This window comes from Hemiscyllium ocellatum, chromosome 23 (assembly GCF_020745735.1).
Source record: "Hemiscyllium ocellatum isolate sHemOce1 chromosome 23, sHemOce1.pat.X.cur, whole genome shotgun sequence".
Lineage (NCBI taxonomy): Eukaryota > Metazoa > Chordata > Chondrichthyes > Orectolobiformes > Hemiscylliidae > Hemiscyllium > Hemiscyllium ocellatum.
This window is the reverse complement of record NC_083423.1, coordinates 58,756,763-58,780,466: the sequence shown is the minus strand read 5'-3', so window position 1 is coordinate 58,780,466 and position 23,704 is coordinate 58,756,763. Positions and strand designations below refer to the sequence as shown.

At 44.5% G+C, this 23,704-nt stretch overlaps 1 protein-coding gene across 2 annotated transcripts in view; it reads right to left on the bottom strand.

The window, feature by feature from the left end:
* Nucleotides 1–23,704, bottom strand: part of LOC132826812 (dynein axonemal heavy chain 3-like) — a 323,241-nt gene that overhangs the window by 184,990 nt on the left and 114,547 nt on the right. For both annotated transcript variants that reach the window (XM_060843056.1, XM_060843057.1), the window contains 2 exons: nt 10,683–10,847; nt 8,335–8,557 (listed from right to left, as the gene is read on the bottom strand). In XM_060843056.1, coding sequence (XP_060699039.1) covers nt 8,335–8,557; nt 10,683–10,847 — 388 coding nt within the window. The remainder of the gene's footprint in view (nt 1–8,334; nt 8,558–10,682; nt 10,848–23,704) is intronic.

The following is a 23,704-nucleotide window of genomic DNA, read 5'->3' as shown; positions in this document are numbered from 1 at the left end:
TGTCTATTACATTAATGACATGCTGTTCTCTTGTACCCTTTGCTAAGCCAGGTGTTGACCTATTCAACCTGCTTTGTTCCAATAGACAAACATGCACTGTAGCTGCTCCTCCAGACCAGACCATTTCCACTTATTATTCCCCTTCTTTTCCTTTGTTTTCCTCTCTCCCTCTCCTGGATCCTTCCCTCCTGTGGCCTTTCCTCCTTTCGTATCGTTTGGGTACTCTGTCCAGGGTCACATCACTCCAAGGTGCAATGCCATTTTCTACCATGTACACTGACAATCCCAGTTCTATCTCAGCACTGCTTCTCTCGACCTGCCAGTGGCTCTGTATTATCACCTTGCTTGTCCAACGTTCACTACTGGATAAGCAGTAAATTCCTCCAGTTAAATATCAGAGATTTGATTCCCGTCACAAACTGCCCCCTCAGCACTGCCTTCACTTCACTCCTCAGCAAGTGGTTGAGGTTGCTATCATCTCTGTCTTCTGAGAAGAGTTTCTAATCTCCTATTCACAATATGCCTCTGACTTATCACTGGGTCAGTGCTGATGTGATAAAAAGTCTTCAAAACATCCAAATGTTTCATCAAAACACACTGGGTACCTTTTACATCACAACTTCTTTGTGTCTGATTAGAGGGTACTTTTCAATGGTGTACTCACTTTATTCCTCAGTGTTGTCTTCTTCCCTTCCATGGTTTACTGAGAAAAGCTGTGGCTCTTCACAACTGCTCAACTCCAATATTGCAAGACTACCTGTTTCAGTGAGGGTCAAAGAAGCACCTCATTGTCGGAGCATCAGGACTGAGGAAGCACTGCATTATCAGAGGATCAATGTTGAGGGTGCATTGCACTGTTAGAGGGTCAGTAATGGGGGACGTGCTGCACTATTACAGGGTCAGTACTGAGGTAATGCTGCACTTCTATAGGTTCAGTAATGGGGGACATGCTGCACTGTTAGAGGGTCAGTACTGAGTAATGCTGCACCTCTGGAGGGTCAGTAATGAGTGACATGCTGCACTGTTAAAGGGTCAATACTAAGGGATGTGCTGCACTGTTACCGGGTCAGTACTGAGGTAGTGCTGCACTGTTAAAGGGTCAGTAATGAGGGACATGCTGTACTGTTAAAGGGTCAACACTGAGGTAGTGCTGCATTTCTATAGGGTCAGTAATGAGGGACATGCTGCACTGTTAAAGGGTCAACACTGAGGGATTGCTGCACTGTTAAAGGGTCAGTACTGAGGGAGCGTTGCACTTCTGTAGGGTCAGTGATGAGGGACGTGCTGCATTGTTAGAGGGTCAGTACTGAGGGATGTGCTGCACTGTTACCGGGTCAGTACTGAGGGAGCATTGTGCTGCTAGAGCGTCAGTGCTGCTCGAAGGTCAGCTAAGAAACTGAAGTTTTTAAAATCTCCAATTCTAGTTCAAATCACTTGCAACTGACCATGTCTAGATTTAACAAAGGAGGGATTAAAGCTGGAAAAGCTGAATTTCCTGGGGGGATTACTGATAATTTATAGATTTAAGTATTTCATATTGTTGAGAAAAGACACTTTTGTCAAAGCTTTTTGTTTCACATCCACCAGGAAAATTTGTGAGGGTACCAGTGGAAAGGGGAAAATCGACATTTTTATTGTGAGAGGAGGCTGCTGATTGGTTGGAAAATGGGTTCTGTTAGAAGCATTGCCACTAATGATGATTGACAGCTAACTGGCATGCTTCATTTATAATTTAAACTTAGCATGGTGATTCTGATTGGTCAGCTCTGTTCCTCAAGGAATGAATGAGTTGGTTGTTGGGCAATGACAAGTCAAGCACATTGCTGTGGTTCGAGAGTCACACAGACAAGGTAAGATTAGATTACTTACAGTGTGGAAACAGGCCCTTCGGTCCAACAAGTCCACAACGACCCGCCGAAGCGCAACCCACCCATACCCTTACATTTACCCCTTCACCTAACACTACAGGCAATTTTAGCATGGCCAATTCACCTGACCCGCACATCTTTGGACTGTGGGAGGAAACCGGAGCACCCGGAGGAAACCCACGCAGACACGGGGAGAACGTGCAAACTCCACACAGTCAGTCGCCTGAGTCGGGAATTGAACCCGGGTCTCTGGCGCTGCCTTTCCTTAAAGGTCTGTTTTTAGAACAATTATTGATAGGTTCATGATCATTATTGCTGAGATTGTCCTTCAACTCCAGACTTGTTACATGTACTTTTATTCTACCAGCTGCTTTGGTGCCTTTGAAGCCATGCTCCCAGAGCATTAACCTGAGCCTTTCAATTACTAGTTAAGAGTCACTAACACTGCGCCACAAGTAAAGTTGAATGATGAAAAGCCAATATTGCTTCTGGGAAGGTACCATTAGATTGGTAGATTGCAAATGTAAGTCCTTTATTCAAAAGGATAGGGAGACAGAAGCAGAAAACTTCAAATCCAAAAAGGCACTAGCACGGTAGGCAGTGTTCAGGCTCATTGGAGCCTGTCTGCTTCAGACTAGAGCATCGTTTCTCTATGCACTTTTTGTATTTGTTCTTTTCTTCTTCCTTTCTTCATCTTCAAGTCTGGAGTGGTGTCAGTCAGGCATATCGCAGCATTGTTGGTGGCATGGACCAGGACTCTTTGGTGGTGGTGGTCATGGTTGGCCTTGAGCCTAGACTCTGGGTGGTACCAATGCCTGAAGTGGTGTTGTAACTACTGTTCCCAGAGCAGGACTCCTTGAGGACTGAAACACCTTCCAGACTCCTTGCAGAAGCCCTGAAGCTGTGTTTGAGACCCCAATTTGAACAGAAGATGAACTCTTACTTAAATAATTTGTGTTTAATCTTATTGTATCTCAAAATGGTGCCAGATTGTGGTGACAAAACGTTTCCACTGTATCTTCAAGATATGTGACAATAAATTAATCATTCTTCCATTAGTTTAAGCCAGTTAGCTTAACATCTGTCACAGGGAAAATGTTAGAAACTATTATTAAAGACATTAAAGGGCAGAATTGGCACAGTTCCATTGAAGGGAAATAAATATTTACTGAATTTATTGAGTTCTTTGAAGAAGTAACATATGCTGTTAGTTAAGGGGAATTGGTGAATGTATTGTACTTGGGTCTTCAGAAAACAACTGATGAAATATCACATCAAAAGTATCAAACAGTCATGGTACAGGGTAACATATTGACATGGGTAGAAGATTGGCTGGCAAATTAGAAGCAGGGAAGGGACATAAATTGATTTTTTTCTAATGGTAAGATGTGACAAATGTTATATCACTGAAATGAATTTTGGGACTTCACCTTTCCTTATTGTTAACAATGATTTGGGTGAAGTGACGGAAGTTATGGAAATTAAATTTGACAATGACATGAAGTTAGAGAGAAGAATAAGTTTTGATGAGGACATAACAAAGCTACAAAGGGACATGGATAGGTTAAGTGAGTGAACAAAGTTGTGGAAAATGGAGAATAATGTGGAAAAACGTGAAATATGAAATCGTCTATTTTGACAGAAAGGATAGAGGCATATTCTATAAACTGTGAGAGGTTGCAGAGCTCTGAGATGCAGAAAGATCTGGGATCCAGTGTACAAAAGACGAGCCTGCAGATACAGCAAGTAATTAGGAAAGTGAATAGAATGTTGTTTATTGTCAGGGGAATTGAATATGAAAGTTATACCTTAGTTGTACAGGGCACTAGTGAGACCACAGGAGGGTTGATCAGTATGTCTGTTGATGATATGAAAATTCGTGGGGTGGTAAATAGTGAGGAGGTACAGGCTTGGAGGATATATCGGCAGATATAGACTGCTTGGTCAGATGGGCTGATCAGTGGAAACTTGAATTCAATGTGGATCAATGTGAGGTGATGCATGTATGCAGGGACAAACAAGGCAAGGAATGCATGGTGAACGGTAGGACCCGGGAACACCGAGGATCAGAGGGACCTTGATGTGCATGTTCACCAATTCCTTAGGGTAGTCTGTGGTAGATAAAGTGGTTAAGAAGGCATATAGGATACATGCCTTTGTTAATTGAGTCATAGAGTTTAAGAGCAGGGAGTTTATCCTGAAACTGTATAAAATGTTGGTTAAGCCACAGTTAGAGTGCTGTGTGCAGTTCTAGAATCCACATTATAGGAGGGGCATGACAGCACTAGATGCAGAGGAGATTTACTGGGATATTGCCTGGGCTGGAGAGTTTCACATATGAATAGAGATTGGACAGACTGGGATTGTTTTCCTCAGAGCAGAAGATATCAACAGGGGACATGATGAAGCTGTATAAAATTATGAGGGGCACAGATAGGGTACACAGGAAGAAATGTTTCTCTTAGGGATCCATAACCATATTTTTTTAGATTAGATTAGATTACTTACAGTGTGGAAACAGGCCCTTAGGCCCAACAAGTCCACACAGACCCGCCGAAGCGTATACCACCCAGACCCATACTCCTACATTTACCCCTTCACCTAACACTACAGGCAATTTAGCATAGCCAATTCACCTAACCTGCACATCTTTGGACTGTGGGAGGAAACCGGAGCATCCGGAGGAAACCCAGGCAGACACTGGGAGAATGTGCAAACTCCACACAGAGAGTTGCCTGAGGTGGGAATTGAACCCAGGTCTCTGGCGCTGTGAGGCAGCAGTGCTAACCACCGTGCCGCCCCAAATGTACTGGACAGGAGGTTTGGTGAAGAAATACTTTTTCGCCCAGAGGTATTGGGAATCTGGAATTCACTCTCTGTCAGAGTGGTAGAGGCAGAAATGCTCAGTATATTTAAGAAGTATTTACATGTGCACTTGTGATGCCAAGGCATTACAAGGCTACGTGCCACATGCTGGCGAATGGGATTCGAGTAGTGGTTGTTTTTGACTGGTGCAAACTTGATGAACAGAAGGGCCTTTGTCTTTGCCGGTGAAGATCTCTTTGATTCTGTGACACATCTGGAGTACTGTGTACAGTTTATTTATTGCCGATGTAAATATGCTGGTAACAGTTCAGAGAAGGTTTAACAGATGAATACCTGAAATTATGAGGAAAGACTAGGCAGGCTGGTCTTGTATCTGTTGGAGATTAAGAAAGTGATGTGATTGAAATGAACTATGTAAGATCCTGAGGGATCGTGACCAGTGGATGTGGAAGGAATGTTTCCCCCGATGGGAATCTAGAACTAGGTGTCACTGTTTAAAATATGCAGCAACCCATTTAAGACAGAATTAAGGAGACTTTTATCTCTCGGACAGTTGTGGAACTCTCTTCCTCAAAAGGTGGTGGAGCAGGGTCTGTGAGTGTTTTTAATGGGGCAGGTGGATGGATTCTGGATAAGCAAATGAGTGCAATGTTAAAGGGGATACGCAAGAATTGATGAGGACTTGCTGTTCCAATCAGATCAGCCATGAATTTACTAAATGCTGGACAAGCTGGAGGGACTGAATGGTTTAAACCTGTTCCCACTATGTATATTTGAATAGCTTTGTTCAGAACAAGTTGTTATCGTTTCATAAAATATCACAATATAAACTTGAGAAATTTTCAAGCTCATGTAATAAAATGAACAGGAACATTATCTACAGTGCAGAAGCAGCCCATTCAGCCCATCAACACTATGACCCTCCCCCTACCAAATAAGCCTGCACTTCCCATGACTAACCCCCCCTAGCTTACACATCCCTGGACACAATGGACAATTTAGCACAGCCAATCCACCCTAACCTGCACACCTTTGTAACTGTGGGAGGAAACCCATGCAGACTAAGGAAGAATGTGCAAACTTTACACAGATAGTCACTTGAGGCTGGAATCGAACCTGGGTCCCTTGCACTGTGATGCAGCAATGTTTACCACTGAGTTACTGTGGCACCCTTGACACAATACACGGACACAAAATTGGCTGAATAATGGGAATTAGAGAATAATGGGAATTAGAGAGTTGCGGTGATTGTATTTTTTTGGACTGGAGAAAGGTTCATAATAGAGTTCTCCATAAGTTAGTGTTATGAACCTTGTTTCCCCGATACATATTAATGACCTCAACCTTAGCGTGCATGCCAGAATTTCAAAACATGGAGACTACACGAAACTTGAAAGCATTGTCAGCTGTGAGGAGAATAATGCAAACTTTGAAAGGACAAAGGAGGTGGGAATGGATAGACAAGCAACTGATTAAATTTAATGCAGAGAAGTGTGCAGTGATTCATTTTGCTAGGAAGAATATGAAGAAGCAACACATAATAAAGGGTTCAATTTTAAAGAGGGTGCAGGAACAAAGAGACCTAGCATTATCAGTGCATTAATTATTGAATGTGGTGGAACAGCTTGAGAGTGTGGTTAAGAATATATACTGAGGATTAGGGGAGATTTGACAGAGGCTCATAATTATAAGGGAGCATGACAGAATAAAAAAGGGAGAAACTATTCCCAGTGGTGGAAGGATCAAGAATCAGAGAATACAGATTGAAGGAAAAAAGAAGCAATTGTAACACAAGAAGAAATCTGCTCACACTGTTTGAGATTGGGTATGCATTCCACCTGAGAGTACAAGGGGTGGCAGCTCTAGTAGAGCCATTTTCTCAAGGGGATTGGATCACTACCCAAAAAGGAAGAATGTACAGCGCTCCAGGTGGGGAATAAACACCAGGTGACCTCCTTCAGTGGGCTAGCACTGAGGTTGATGGTCTGAATGTCCTCCTTCGATGATTCTCTCCAGTGCAGCAATTAGCAGGCCAAATCCAGAAAAGGTTCACGAACCAGCATTCAAAGCTTTACCAGTATCCTAGTCCACAGTGTTCGACACTCCACAATGCCATACACCTGCTGGACAGAGGAGGCGCTAGCTGGAAAAGGTCAGTGGGTACATTGATAGTCTGGGATATTAAGCAAGCGCCCTGTTAGTTAACACAACTCTTCCCAGAGAAACTCTCACAGGGATAGCTGATGGATGCTGAAATTATTCTTCATTGTAAAGGTCAGCAAATCCTGGAGTGCTTAGAAAGTGGCTTATCCCAGTCCCTAATTCTGACATCCAGCACCAAGACAGCTGCAGGAGAGTGGATATCTTTCCTGTCCTGATATATTCCCTGGAAAATCTCACTATTGATAAAGCCCCATCATTAAGATATGTCTATAGGACATTTGGTTTTAAACATTTGTGAAAGATGTAACTAGGTTGGTAATGCTTTTTTTCTGTCATTTTTTTGCCTTTAATTCCTGTCATTGACTACTGGTGAAAATCCTACCTACCTGGTGTGACTTTTTCTCTTCAAATCTATTCACTCTGGTAAACAGTTCAAGCAATCTAAAGCCTAATATCTTACCATTTGTCCACAAGGCATTTTCACTGTCTGCAGTGTCCTCAACAAAGCCACTTGCATCGTGGATGATTTCTGATAACTAAATTTTAGATGCAAGGACTATCTGAAAAAGTGGACTTAGAGGAGCATGGAGATTGCAGCTGCTCCTGAGTCTTGAGAGACTTTCTTGCATCATCCTTTTTTTTATTGTGTGTAGTTTTGTTTGCCCTGTTATAGGAAGGGTATTATGAGACTGGTTCCGAAAGGATGTTACAAGGAATACAGGGTTTGTGATATAAAAATAGACTGGAAAGACTGTGACTATTTTCAGTGGAGGTTAGGAGGCTGAGAGGTGACCGTTATTGAGGTTTACAGAATCATGAGGGATGTACAAAGGGTGGGGGATTCAAAACCAGGGGGCATATTTTTAAGGTGAGAGGAGAAAGACTTAAAAAAGATATGAGGGTAACTTTTTTACACTGAGAGTGGTTCATATGTGGAATGAATTGCCAGAAAAAGTGGTAGGTGTGGACACAGTTACAACATTTTTAAAGACATTTGGATAAGTTCACGAATGGGCAAAGTTAAAAATCACACAACACCAGGTTATAGTCCAACAGATTTCGTTGGAAGCACTAGCTTTTGGAGCACTGCTCCTTCCTCAGGTGGTTGTCATCAGGTTGACAATCACCCGATAAAGGAGTAGCGCTCTGAAAGCCAGCGCTTCCAATGAAACCTGTTGGACTATAATCTGGTGCTGTGTGATTTTTAACTTTGTACAACCCAGTCCAACACTAGCATCTCCATATCATGAATAGGCAAGGTTTGGAAGGATATGGACCAGGAGCAGGGAATGGTTTAATTTGGGAATATAATCGGAGTGGACGGGTTGAACTGATGAGTCTGTTTCCATGCTGTAGGATCCTATGGCTATGATTCTTCTTGTGAGATGAGTTCCAGAATGATTTGTTTGTGTAATGACTGAGCTGGTTAGAAATGAGCTCATTTCTATGTACATCTTCACCTGTGGTTTGGACTCACCATCATTCCACTCGTGAGACACTGGATCAAAGCTGCCGTACAATTGGCTCATGCTGATGGCTTTTGGATTGATGATGACATACTGCACTCTATGTTCATCCATCAGGCCCCTCTCTTCCAGCAGCTCCAGCACACCAGCGAGTACCTTCAGGGCACAAGTCTTACCTCCCAGGGGGCTCCCAACCAGCATGAAGCCATGGCGCACCAACATCATTTCATAAATCTGAGGACATAAACAATTAAAGATGTTCATTTCCATCCAACATGAAGGAGACAAGCTACATGATAAAGAAATTGTCACAGTGAAAACTATTCCTTCCTGCACCTTGGGGTTTTGCTAGAGACTTACAAAGTCAGCAATGAGAGCATAACTCGATACCAGGAGAATAAAATAGAAAAGTTACAAGTCGAGTGAATTCTTCCAGTAAGAAGGTTGGAAACGAATGTGAAGAGGAGAGTAAGATCGGCTAGGAGAGAGTATGACAATAGAATGGCAGTCAACGTTAAAGGGAACCCCAAGCATCTTCAATTGGCAGGGAAAGAGTAAACAGCGCAGTGAGAGCCTCTGCACAAGGTGAGAATAATAGCTGAGAACATTTTTTCTTTAATGGAAACAAAAACAGAAATTGCTGGAAAAACTTGGCACGTCTGGTAGTATCTGTGGAGAGAGAATCAAGGTAAACATTTCAATGACCCTTCTTCAGAACTTTGTCCTTTGTTTGATATGTCGTTCTTTTATTTTTTTCGTAGAATGTTGGTGTCACTGGGCCAGCGTTTGTTACTCACCCCGAACTGTTCTTGAACAGAATAACTTCCTGAGCCATTTAAGTGTCAATTTCACTAGGATGGTAATCCTGCACCCCAGGCAATTTTCTGGGAACATGGTTTCAAATCCCGCCAGTGGCAGGTGGTGAAATTTGAATTCAAGAAAAAAAGAAATGCAGAACTAAAATCAAAATGATCTCACAGAGATCGTAACCATTGTTGGGGGAAAATCCATTTGATTCACTAATGTCCTTCAGGGAAGGAAATCTACCATCCTTACCTGGTCTGGTCTACATGTAACTTCAGCCCCACAACAATGTGTTCAACATTTAACTGACCTCTGGCCAATTAGGGATGAGCAATAAATGTTAGTCTAGCCAGTGACATCCATATCCTATGAATGAATAAGACGATTCAGAATCGGCCATAATTCTGTGGGTCAGGGATCATGTATAGAGCAGACCAAATAAGGCCAGCAGATTGCCTTCCCTTATGAACTAGGTGTGTTTTGACACCAATTGCAGTTATCATGATCAACATTATAGAGATGAGGTGTATGTTATCAATCCTGTAACTTTGTCATTTTCCCCTTAGTATGAATGGTTGCTAATGAAGAAGATATTGACAAAATATCTGTAGAAAGTGAGTTGATGGAATGGTGGATGGGCTGAGAATTGACAGACACAAAGCCTTAGTGTCACCTTTTCAGGATGCATCACAGTTTGCTCAAGGAAATGGTGGTGGAGAGAGTGGAAAGGTTTGCGAAAATCTTCCAGTCTTCCCTCAATATGGGGGAGATGTCAAAGAATTGGAAAGTGCTAAACATGATTCAACAGACAGACATGTGAAGATTCTGAGTGAGGCCATCAAGATCAACATCAAGTTTTAGAATCAATGATTAGAGAGGACACCTATAGGCCCACGGAGAGTTTGGGTTTAATTTAGGATTTGTAAAAGGCATAATTGTGTTTAACAAGTGTAATTAAGTATTTTGGTGATCTAACAGAGAAGGTTAATGAAGCATGGTGGATGTTGTCTATATGAATTTTAAGGAAGTGTTTGACAATGTACTGGATAAAAGGCTGGTTCACAAAATCGAGGCTCATGGGATAGAAAGGTCAGTGTCTTACTGGATAAAGTCAACTTAAGGGCAGAAAACAGCAGAATGTGGTAAGTGGGTACTTTCAGCCATGGGATGATAGACAGTGGTGTTCCTCAAGGATTGGTGTTCCTCAAGAGTCAGTGTTAGGATCACTGCTCTTATGAGATACAAGTCTTTTTTTTATATATCATGTGTTGAATAAAGTTGGGGTTCATCTGAGGAGTTGGAGTGGGTGCCTGGGCTATACCATGATCAAGTAGATTGTTCTGCTAAATAGAGCAAAGATCACTTCACAGGCCTCATGAGATGGGAGGCAGTGACAAAATATCCACCCTTCACCCCTTAGATTGGAAATCAAAGCTCTGGCCCAAATGTTGGAATTTAACCCATACCCTCTTCCTCTCCCTAGCCCCAATAAAACCGGGGATCTTATTCATTCCTAGTCTGGAGACAACACTTTCAATGGCATCCTATTCATTACCTGAATGATTTTTTCAATGAACCAGGGTGAAGGCTGAAGTTTAAATTCTTTAATGGCTTCTTGGATAGTAATCTCCAGGTTGCCATGGTGACGAGTTGGCAAAACGACCCCCGGGAAGAGATCAGAAATTATGCTGTCAAAAAGTGGGATGTCGTGGGAGAGGAACTGAAAATTGGAAATAAAAGCAACTTAGAAATTAACAGGACTAGAAGCTGATGAAACTTTATAAAATCTTCCTCTCAAAACACACACGAAGTCAGAATATATGGAGCCCAACAGGAATTGCTGGAAAAATTCAGCAGGTCTGGCAGCATCTGGGGAGAGAAAGCAGAGTTAACATTTTTTTTTGTCGAATGACCCTTCTTCAGAACTGATAGTAGCTAGGAAACATTGGTATAAATACTGAAGTAGGTGTGGGGGGAGAAGGGGAAGGACTAAATGATCAGTGGAGATAGAACCCAGAAAGAGAAAAATATTTGGACAGACAAAGCAGTGGTTAATGGTCAGCCTGGGAGAATACATAGTGGTTAGTGGGGACAATTAATAGCTGACAATGTGTGTGTGTGTGTGGTAGCCCACAAAGAGGGTTTCTCAACTGAGGGCTCCCCACCACTGTGGTTTATAGGCTGCCTTGTCAGCCTTCCACACAAACTGTTTCTTGCTTCACTCCTCACTACATTGTGTCTGCAAAAATGGCCCTGAGATTCCAGTTGCCTGTCACTTCAACACACCACCATATTCCTTGGCCAACTACCTCTGTCTCAGGCTTGCAGCAGTGCTCCAGTGAAGCTCAGTGTAAGCTGGAAGAACAGCACCTCATTTTCTGCTTGGGAAGTCTACAGCTTTCTGGACTCAATATTGAGTTCAACAATGTTAGGCCCTGAACATCTTCTCCCAACCCCCACACCCTAGGCCTTGTTAGTCATTAAGGGTCACCATTTGGGCAGCACAGTGGCTCAGTGGTTAGCACTGCTGCCTCACAGCACCAGGGTCCCAGGTTTGATCCCAGCCTCAGGTGACTGTCTGTGTGGAGTTTATACGTTCTTTCCCAGTATCTGCGTGGGTTTCCTCCGGGTGCTCCGGTTTCCTCCCACAATCCAAAGATGTGCAGGTCAGGTGAATTGGCCGTGCTAAATTGCCCATAGTGCTAGGTGCATTAGTCAGAAGGAAATGGGTCTGGGCGGGTTACTCTTTGGAGGGTCAGTGTGGACTGGTTGAGCTGAAGGGCCTGTTTCCACACTGTAGGGAATCTAATCTATTAGCAGCTATTCATTCTCCCAGGCTGGTCTTTGTCCACTCCTTATCTACCCAACTGTTTTTCTCTCTCTCTGGGTCCTCTTCCATCTATTGTTTACTCCTTCACCCTCTCCCACCACTTCTCTAACATAAATCCCAACCTTTTGCCAAACGTTAACTCTGCTTTTTCTCCACAGATGCTGTGTGACCTGCTGAGTTTTCCCAGCAATTTCTGATATTATTTATGATTTCCAGTAGCTGCAGTTCTTTGGGTTTTTTTTTGTTTAGTGCAGAATATGTGGAGCTTGGTGCTAAGAGGATAGAACAAAGAACAAAGAAAATTACAGCAAAAGAACAGGCCCTTCGGCCCTCCAAGCCTGCGCCAGTCCAGATCCTTTATCTAAACCTATCACCTATTTTCTAAAGTTCTGTATCCGTCTGCTCTCTGCCCATTCATGTATCTGTCTAGATACATCTTAAATGAAGCTATAGCTCCCACCCCTACCACCTGCATTGACAATGCACTCCAGGCAACCACCACCTTCTGCTTAAAGAACTTGCCATGCATATCTCCCCTAAACTATTCCCCTCTCACCTTGAACTCGTGACGCCTTGTAATTGAGTACCCCACTCTGCAGAAGAACCGTTTTGCTATCCATCCTGTCTACACCGCTCGTGATTTTGTGAACTTTAATCAGGTCCCCCCTCAACCTCTGTCTTTCTAATGAAAACAATCATAATCTACTCAACCTCTCTTCATAGCTAATGCCCTCTATACCAGGCACCTTCCTGGTGAACTTCCTCTGCACCCTCTCCAAAGCATCCACGTCCTTTTGGTAATGTGGTGACCAGAACTGTACACAGTATTCCAAATGTGGCCAAATCAAAGTCCTATACAACTGTACCATGACCTGCCAACTCTTGTACTCAGCACCTCATCCGATGAAGGAAAGCATGCTGCAAGCCTTCTTGACCTGCGTTGCTACCTTCAGGGTATAATGGACATGAGCATCCAGCTCTCTCAGTACACCAATTTTCCCTAGGGCATTTCCATTTAGTTCGCTCTTGAATTGGATCTTCCAAAATACATCACCTCGCACTTGCCCGGATTGAAATTCACCTGTCATTTCTCTGTCCAACTCTCCAATCCATCCACATTCTGCTGCATTCTCTGACAGTCCCCTTCACTGTCTGCTACTCTACCAATCTTAGTGTCATCTGCAAACTTGATAATCAGACCACCTATACATGCCTCCAAATCATTTATGTATATCACAAACAACAGTGGTCCCAAAATGGATCCCTACGGAACACCACTGGTCACAGGTCTCCATTTTGAGAACTTCCCTTCCACTACTCCTCTCTGTCTCCTGCTGCCCAGCCAGTTCTCTATCCATCTAGGTGAATTGGCCATGCTAGATTGCCCGTAGTGTTAGGTGCATTAGTCGGGGTAAACGCAAAGGGAATGGGTCTGGGTGGGTTGCTCTTCGGAGGGTCGGTGTGGACTTGTTGGGCCGAAGGGCCTGTTTCCACACTGTAGGGAATCTAACTTAATCTGTAGGGAATCTAATCTAGCTAGTACATGCTGAACCCCACGCGACTTCACCTTCTCCATCAGCTTACCAAGGGGAACCTCATCAAACGCCTTACTGAAGTCCATGTATATGACAGCCACCGCCCTTCCCTCATCAATCAACTTTGTCACTCCCTTAAAGAATTCCATTAGATTTGTAAGACATGACCTTCCCTGGACAAAACCATGTCGCCCCAGCACTGATAAACCCTTTTTCTTCCAAATGGGAATAGATCCTATTCCTCCGTATCTTCTAGAGCAGATTCCCTAACACTGATGTCAGGCTCACCGGTCTATAATTTCCTGGATTGTCTCTGCTAACCTTCTTAAACAAGGGGACAACGTTAGCAATTCTCCAGTCCTCTGGGACATTACTCGTGTTCGAGGATGCTGCAAAGTTATCTGTTAAAGCCCCAGCTATTTCCTCTCTCCCTCCCCTCAGTAACCTGGGGTAGAAACAAAGTTACTGAATTGGAAATTGTCATTCCTAGTACACTGTACTCCTTGTGTGTATTAACTCCCAGACAGTTTTGAAGTAACTGAGGGAGTGCTGCACTGTCAGTGGTACTGTCTTCCTGCTGCAACATTAAGTCAGTTATCCTCCAGGGTGAATGCTAAATCATTCAAAATTGCTATTGGAGAATTCTCTCTACTGTCCTGATCCTTTAACCAATGGCCATAAAAGCAGTTGTTCAGAATGGATCATAGAGTCTCTAAAGTTTGGAAAAGGCAATTTGGTCCAACCAGTTTACATTATCCCTCCAAAGAGTATCCCACCCAGACCCATTCCCCTACCTATTATTCTACATTTCCCGTGACTAATGTGCGTAACCTACACATCCCTGAACATTATGGGCAAGTTAGCATGGCCAATTTACCTAACCTTTGGACTGTGGGAAGAAACCAGAGCACCCAGAGGAAACTTAGGAAGACAGGGGGAGAATGTGCAAACTCCACATAGAGAGTCGCCCAAGGCTGGAATTGAACCTGGGTCCCTGGTGTGGTGAGGCAGCAGTGCTAACCACTGAGTCATTATTTGTGGGATCTCGCTATGTACAAATTGGCTGCTGTTTTTCCTACAATAAGCCAGTGACCACTATGGGGTGGCACTGTAGTTCAGCGGTTACCATTGCTGCCTCACAGTGCCAGGGACCCACATTTGGTTCCACCCTCAGGTATCAGTTTGTCTGGAAGCCCACCGCATACCTTAGCCACTTTGAATGCTCACGAGGTGTCAGGACTGAACTTATCTGCTCTCTGCTCCCTCAGCCAGCACAAACCACACTCGAGGAGGAACGTGTTCCTGAGCAGTGGCTCCCTGACAAAAGCCACCACTCCCACAGGGGGAAAGCTCCAGTGCAAGCCAACCATGTTCTGGAGCATGGTCAGTCCATGTAAAAGACAGACAATTTCTGGAAGGAGACCAGAGGGTAGGGCAATTCCATGAACAGGAACTGTGTGTCGTAATGCAGGCCACGTACCTGATGGAAATAATATATCATCAGGGCACACCACCTTGGAGGAGCCTCCTCCATCCACCTATTGCACTCTCAGCTACCTTCCCCCCCTCGCCCCACACCCCCTCCCATTTAACTCTCCACTTCCTTGGCTAACAGCCTGATTCCTAATGAAGGCTTTTGTCTGAAACGTTGATTCTCCTGCTCCTCAGATGCTGTCTGACCACCACACTCTCGACTTCAGGACGAACTGAGCCCTACACCTCCAGAACCCAACAACAGCTCCACACCATGGACCCTTCCCCCATGACATGGTGGCCCACACTCTCAACCATCTCAGTGATATCCTCCTGATGCCCTTTCAACGAGCATGTAGGTGTTATTTATCCAGGCTGATGGTGTACACTCTCAGTGTCATGCCTTCACCCGCTTCCTGGACCGTTTTGCCCTCTGGTAGTGGACATCCCTGCTGGGGCCCCCTCCAATAAAGGCAGATTCTCCTCTTATATCGGGGATCTGGGGTGGAGATGCTGCATATGGGACTCAGTCGCTCATCTGCTGCCAGACTATGTATAGAGGGCTATCGAGACTGGAATGGGCACCACAGGAGCAGGGGTGCGTCATAAACCCGAACAATGATATTTTACATTAGTAAGTTTCATTTTCATGATACAAAGTTGTGTTTGACTGTTAATTTGTGTTTTATTTTGATACAGTGCACCAACATATTATTATTTTTGACATTCTTTTTAAAAGAACAGAGGATGCTTCACCAAATCTCACCCATACAGCATCTATTACAAGAATTTAAAAAAAGTAAATGGAGCTTTACTCTGTAATGACCCCCAGGCTGTACCTGTCCTGCAAGTGTTTGATGGGGACAGTGTCGAGGGACTTTACTGTCAGTTTGGAAGAGTCGATGGGTGTTTGGCATGTGCCTTGATGTGGGAGCTTAGGAACATGTCTGACGTTCCTGACTCTTACAGTTGCAAGAAGTGTGTCCAGCTGCAGCTCTTGTTTGACCACATGATGGCTCTGGAGCTGTGGATAGACTCACTGTGGAGCAAGCGCGATGCTGAGGAGGTCGTGGATAGCACGTTTAGTGAACTGGTCACACCGCAGGTTAGAATTGCTGAGGGAGACAGTGAATGGGTGACCAAGATGCAGAAAAAGATTAGATTACTTACAATGTGGAAACAGGCCCTTCGGCCCAACAAGTCCACACCGACCCGCCGAAGCGCAACCCACCCAAACCCCTACATTTACCCCTTACCCAACACTACGGGCAATTTAGCGTAGCCAATTTACCTGACCTGCACATCTTTGGACTATGGGAGGAAACCCACGCAAACATGGGGAGAACGTGCAAACTCCACACAGACAGTCGCCTGAGGCGGGAATTGAACCCGGGTCTCAGGCGCTGTGAGGCAGCAGTGCTAACCACTGTGCCACCGTGCCGCCCACGGTAGAGGAGTAGGAGAGTAGGAGGGCAGTGCAGGTGTCCCCTGCGGTCATCTCCCTCCAAAACAGGTATACCGTTTTGGATACTGTTGGGGGAGATGGCTCATCAGGGGAGGGCAGTAGTTGTCAAGATCATGACACCGTGGTGGGTACTGCTGTTCAGAGGGGCGGGAAAAAGACTCATAAGGCCATAGTCAGAGGGGATTCTATTGTAAGGGAGTAGATAGGCAGTAGTGATCGTGGGATTACTACCAGTGCCATGTGCTCGCCAGCGTAGAAATGAAAGAATAGGCAGGATGAACATGTGGCTTGAGGGATGGTGTAGGAGGGAGGGGTTCAGATTTGTTGGACATTGGGACCGGTTCTGGGGAAGGTGGGACTATTACAAAAGGGACGGTCAACATCTGAACCAGACCAGAACCAATGTCCTTGGGGGAGATTTTGCTACTGCTGTTGGGGAAGTTTTAAACTAATGTGGCAGGGGACTGGGAACCAGAAGAGAAAACAAGTAGACAGCGAGGTGGAGACTGCAGACGGTAAGAATTATGAAAATAACATTAATAAAGGGAAGAATAGGCAGAGAGCAGGTGAGCACAAAAGAACTGGTGGCCTGAAATGCATCTACTTTAATGCAAGGAGTATAGTGTGTAAGGCAGATGAACTTGGGGTTTGGATAGGTGCCTGGGAGTATGACATTATTGCCATCACAGAGACTTGGTTGAAGGAAGGGCATGATGATTGGCAACTGAATGTTCCAGGATATAGACATTTCAGACAGGAAAGGGAGGGAAGTAAAAGGAGGGTTGGAGTTGCATTGCTGGTCAAGGCTGTGCTAAAGGAGGACACTATGGTGGTCTTGGGTACTGAGGCATCATGGGTGGAGCTGAGAAATAAGAAGGGTGCAGTTACATTGTTGAGGCTGTATTACAGACCTCCCAACAGTGAGTGTGAGGTAGAAGAACAAATAGATAAACAGATTATAAATAGATGTAGAGGCAATAGAGTAGTGATGATGGGAGATTTTAATTTTCCCAACATTGACTGGGATACACTTAGCATCAGAGGTCTGGATGGAGCAGAATTTATACGAAGCGTCCAGGAGAGTTTTCTAGAGCAATATGTCAATAGTCGAACGAGGAAAGGGGCCATATTGGACCTGGTACTGGGGAACAAACCAGGACAAGTGGTAAGAGTTGCGGTGGGGGATTTCTTTGGGAACAGTGACCACAATTCTGTAAGTTTTATAATACTCGTAGATAAAGAAGAGAGTGGTCCTAAGGGAAGAGTACTAAACTGGGCCAAGGCTAATTATATCAAAATTAGGCAGGAGCTGGGAAATGTGGATTGGACACAGCTATTTGAAGGGAAGTCCACATTTGAGATGTGGGAGGCTTTCAAAGATAGGTTAATGGCAGTGCAGGATAGGCATGTCCCATTGAAGGCAAAGGATAGGAAGGGCAAGATTCATGAACCGTGGATGACGGGAGAAATTGTATGATTAGCCAAGAGGAAAAGGGAAATGTACATAAGGTTTAGGCAGCTGAGGACAGAATGGGCCCTGGTGGAATATTGAATGAATAGGACAAGTCTTAAACAAGGTATCAAGCGGGTTAAAAGGGGTCATGAAACAGCTTTAGCGAGCAGAATTAAGGAGAATCCCAAAGCATTTTATTCTTATCTAAGAAGTAAGCGGGTAACTAGAGAGAGGATTGGTCCACTAAAAGATAAAGAAAGCAGGCTGTGAGCTGAACCTGAGAGAATGGGTGAGATTCTGAATGATTACTTTGCATCAGTGTTCACTGAGGAGAGGAACATGATGAATCCTGAGATTAGAGATAGAAGTTTGATTAGTCTGGATCACATTGGCAAAAGTAGGGAAGATGTGTTGGGTACTCTAGAGGTTATTAAGGAGGATAAATCCTCAGGACTGGATGGGATCTATCCCACGTTACTGAGGGAGGTGAGAGAGGAAATAGCTGGGGTCCTGGCAGACATCTTTGTGGCATCCTTAAATACAGATGAGGTTCTGGAGGACTAGAAGGTTGCTCATATTGTTCACCTGTACAAGAAGGGTAGTAGGGATATTCTGGGTAACTACAGACCAGTGAGCCTGAAGTCAGTGTGGAGAAGTTGCTGGAGAGGGTACAGAGATAGGATCTATTTATATTGGGAAAAGAATGAGCTTATCAGTGATAGGCAACATGGTTTTGTGTGGGGGAGATCGTGCCTAACCAACTTAACAGAGTTCTTCAAGGAAGTGACCAAGTTGCTAGACGAAGGAAGGGCTGTTGATGTCATATAAATGGACTTTAGTAAGGCATTTGATAATGTTCCCCATTGTAGACTAATGGAGAAAGTGAAGTCACATGGTGTGCAGGGTGTTCCAGCTAGGTGGATAAAGAACTGGTTGAGCAATAGGAGACAGAGAGTAGTAGTTGAAGGGAGTTTCTCAAAATGGAGAAAGGTGTTCTACAGGGATCAGTATTGGGGCCACTGTTATTTGTAATATACATAAATGATCTAGAAGAAGGCACTGTTGGTATGATCAGCAAGTTTGCAGATGACACAAAGATTGATGGAGTGGCAGAATGCATAAGGGGCTGTCAGAGAATACAGGAGGATATAGATAGACTGGAGAGTTGGGCAGAAAAGTGGCAGATGGCTTTCAATCCAGACAAATGATGCACTTAGGCAAGACTAATTTCAGAGCGAATTATACAATGAATGGAAGTATCAGAAGTAAGGTGGGTGAACTTAAGGTGTGGATTGGTACTTGGGACTACGATGTTGTGGCCATCACGGAAACGCGGATAGAAGAGGGACAGGAATGGTTGTTGGAGGTTCCTGGTTACAGATGTTTTCAGAAAGATTAGGGAGGGTGGTAAAAAAGGAGGGGGTGTGGCATTGCTAATTAGAAATGGTATAATGGCTGCAGAAAGGCAGTTCGAGGGGGATCTGCCTTTGGAGGCAGTATGGGCTGAAGTCAGAAATAGGAAAGGAGCAGTCACCTTGTTGGGTATTTACTATAGGCCCCCCAATAGCAGTAGAGATGTGGAGAAACAGATTGGGAAACAGATTTTGGAAAGGTGCAGAAGCCACAGGGTAGTAGTCCTGGGCGATTTCAACTTCCCAAATATTGATTGGAAGCTCTTTAGATCAAGTAGATTGGATGGGGCGGTGTTTGTGCAGTGTGTCCAGGAAGCTTTTCTAACTCAGTATGTAGATTGTCCGACCAGAGGGGGTGTCTTGAATCAATACTTTTCTTCAGTATTTACAAATGAGAGGGACCGTATTGTTGAAGAGGAGATATGAAACGGACTAGTAAGCTAGAGGAGATACTTGTTAAGAAGGAAGATGTGTTGGGCATTTTGAAAAACTTGAGGAAAGACAAGTCCCCTGGGCCTGACGGGATATATCCTAGGATTATGTGGGAAGCAAGAGAGGAAATTGCAGTACCGTTGGCAATGATCTTTTCGTCTTCACTGTCAACGGGGGTGGTGCCGGGGACTGGAGAGTGGCGAATGTTGTGCCTCTGTTCAAAAAAGGGAATAAGGATAACCCTGGGAATTACAGGCCAGTTAGTCTTACTTCTGTGGTAGGCAAAGTAATGAAAAGGGTACTGAGGGATAGGATTTATGAGTATCTGGAAAGACACTGCTTGATTAGGGACAGCCAGCATGGATTTGTGAAGGGTAGGTCTTTCTTTACAAGTCTTATTGAATTCTTTGAGGAGGTGACCAAGCATGTGGATGAGGGTAGAGCAGTGGATGTAGTGTACATGGATTTTAGTAAGGCTTTTGATAAGGTTCCCCATGGTAGGCTTATGCGGAAAGTCAGGAGGCATGGGATAGTGGGAAGTTTGGCCAGTTGGATAGAGAACTGGCTAACTGGTCAAAGTCAGAGAGTGGTGGTAGATGGTAAATATTCAGCCTGGAGCCCAGTTACGAGTGGAGTTCCGCAGGGATCAGTTCTGGGTCCTCTGCTGTTTGTAATTTTTATTAATGACTTGGAAGAGGGAGTCGAAGGGTGGGTCAGTAAATTTGCAGACGATACGAAGACAGGTGGAGTTGTGGATAGTGAGGAGGGCTGTTGTTGGCTGCAAAGGGACTTAGATATGATGCAGAACTGGGCTGAGAGGGGTGGCAGATGGAGTTCAATCCTGTCAAGTGTGAGGTTGTCCATTTTGGAAGGACAAATAAGAATGCGGAATACAGGGTAGGGTTCTTAGTAAGGTGGAGGAGCAGAGGGATCTTGGGCTGTATGTTTATAGATCTTTGAAAGTTGCCACTCAGATGGATAGAGCTTGTAAGAAGGCTTATGGTATATTAGCGTTCATTAGCAGAGGGATTGAATTCAAGAGTCGTGAGGTGATGATGCAGCTGGATAGAACCTTGGTAAGGCCACATTTGGAGTACTGTGTGCAGTTCTGGTTGCCTCATTTTAGGAAAGATGTGGAAGCTTTGGAGAAGGTGCAGAGGAGATTTACCAGGATGTTGCCTGGAATGGAGAATAGGTCGTACGAGGATAGGTTGAGAGTGTTAGACCTTTTCTCATTGGAACGGCGAAGGATGAGGGGTGACTTGATAGAGGTTTATAAGATGATCAGAGGAATAGATAGAATAGACAGTCAGAGACTTTTTCCCTGGGTACAACACAGTGTTACAAGGGGATATAAATTTAAGGTGAAGGGTGGAAGGTATAGGGGGGATGTCAGGGGTGGGTTCTTTACCCAGAGAGTAGTGCAGGCATGGAATGTGCTGCCTGTGGGAATGGCAGTCAGAATCATTGGTGACCTTTTCGCGGCAATTGGATAGGTACATGGATTGGTGCTTAAGCTAGGACAAATGTTCAGCACAACATCGTGGGCTGAAGGGCCTGTTCTGTGCTGTATTGTTCTATGTTCTATTAAGAGCCTTGGGAAAAGTTGGTGGGCAGAGAGATCTGGGAGTTCAGGTCCATTTTACCCTGAAGGTTGCTGCACAGGTGGATAGAGTGGTCAAGAAGGCATATAGTATGCTTGCCTTCATTGGACGGGGTATTCGGTATAAGAGCTGGCAAGTCATGTTAAAATTGTTCAAGACATTGGTTCGGCTGTATTTAGAATACTGTGTACAGTTCTGGTTGCCACATTACCAAAAGGATGTGGACGCTTTGGACAGGGTGCAGAGAAGGTTTACGAGGATGTTGCCTGGAATGGAAGGTGCTAGCTATGAAGAGAAGCTGAGTAGGTTAGGTTTGTTTTCACTAGAAAAAAGGACATTAAGAGGGGGACCTGATTGAGGTTTACAAAATCATGAAGGGTATAGACAGGGTGGATAGAGACAAGCTTTTTCCCAGGGTGAAGGATTCAATAATGAGAGGTCATGTGTTCAAGGTGAGAGGTGGAAAGTTTAAGGGGGATACACAGAGGGTGGTGGGAGTCTGGAACACGTTGCCAGCAGAGGTAGTAGAGGCAGGCACGATAGATTCAGTTAAGATGCGTCTGGACAGATGCATGAGTAGGTGCATGAACAGAGGAATATAGATGCTTAGGAATTGACCGACAGGTTTAGACAGCAGATTTGGATCAGCTCAGGCTTGGAGGGCCGAAGGGCCTCTTCCTGGGCTGTAAATTTTCTTTGTTCTTTTTGTTCTTTGAGTTGTGGAATCCCAGTTGTAACACTCTCAATGATTCCATTTAATTCAGAGAGTTTGGAGGGTTCATATAAATCAGATTAAATACTTACTGAGTCTAACTCCTGAGTAACGATTAAACTAACGCAGTACTTAGCTTACACAGCCCCAACGATACATCTCTAGACAGTTACACCCTCCACATGCTGACCCAACAGCTTCTGGAGACCTGACATTTCTTCCACTGACACTGGTCTCCACCCTACCCCCTCCCATCTCAGTGCTGGACCTCACCCTCTCCCTCCTGTTGTCTGCAAACTGGACTAGATCTCAGCTCCAACCAACCTGCCTCCTACCCAACCCCCATGTCTGCCATTACTTGACTCCGCTTGAGAGCCCCTCACCCCCCAAACCCTGACTAGACTCAAACCCACCCACTGTGGCCAGACCCTGAGCAGAATCTCGTCTCGAAAATGTGGAGCTGCCCCTTTTCATAACAGAGAAATGCTGGAGACATAACCTGCAGGGAGGCTACATATTGGAAAATCAGATCCAGTTATTACTCCACTCTGTACCTCAGGCAGAATGTTCACAGAATCAAACATAGTGATAGAGTGACCAGTCAGTATACCGTTTGGCAGGTTCAGGTCAGTGATGTCAGACATAGAGTCATAGAGATGTACAGCATGGAAATAGACCCATCTGTCCAACCCATCCATGCCAACCAGATATCCCAACCCAGAAAAGTCCCACCTGCCAGCACCCGGCCCATATCCCTCCAAACCCTTCCTATTCATATACCCATCCAGATGCCTCTTAAATGTTGTAATTGTACCAGCCTCCACCACTTCCTCTGGCAGCTCATTCCATCCCGTACCACCCTCTGCGTGAAAACGTTGCCCCTTAGGTCTCTTTTATCTCTTTCCCCTCTCACCCAAAACCTATGTCCTCTAGTTCTGGACTCCCCCACTCCAAGGAAAAGACCTTGTCTATTTATCCTATCCATGTCCCTCATGATTTTGTAAACCTCTATAAGGTCACCCCTCAGCCTCTGACACTCCAGGGAAAACAGCCCCAGCCTGTTCAGCCTCTCCCTATAGCTCAAATCCTCCAATCCTTGTAAATCTTTTCTGAACCATTTCAAGTTTCAATAGGAAGGAGACCAGAATTGCACGCAATATTCCAACAGTGTCCTGTATAGCCGCAACATGACTTCCCAACTCCTGTACTCAATACTCTTGACCAATAAAGGAAAGCATACCAAACGTCTTCTTCACTATCCTATCTACCTGCGACTCCACTTTCAAGAAGCTATGAACCTGCACTCCAATGTCTCTTTGTTCAGCAACATTCCCTAGGACCTTACCATTAAGTGTATATGTCCTGTTAAGATTTGCTTTTCCAAAATGCAGCACTTCACATTTATCTAAATTACAATCCATCTGCCACTTCTCAGCCCATTGGCCCATCTGATCAAGATCCTGTTGTAATCCGAGGTAACCTTCTTTGCTATCCACTACACCTCCAACTTCTCTTGACTCTCGTTATCTCATTACTGAAGGCTTCCCATTTTCCAGCCATCCCTTTACCTGTGAACATCTGCCCCCAATCAGCTTTTGAAAGTTCTTGCCTAATACCGTCAAAATTAGCCTTTCTCCAATTTAGAACTTCAACTTTTAGAT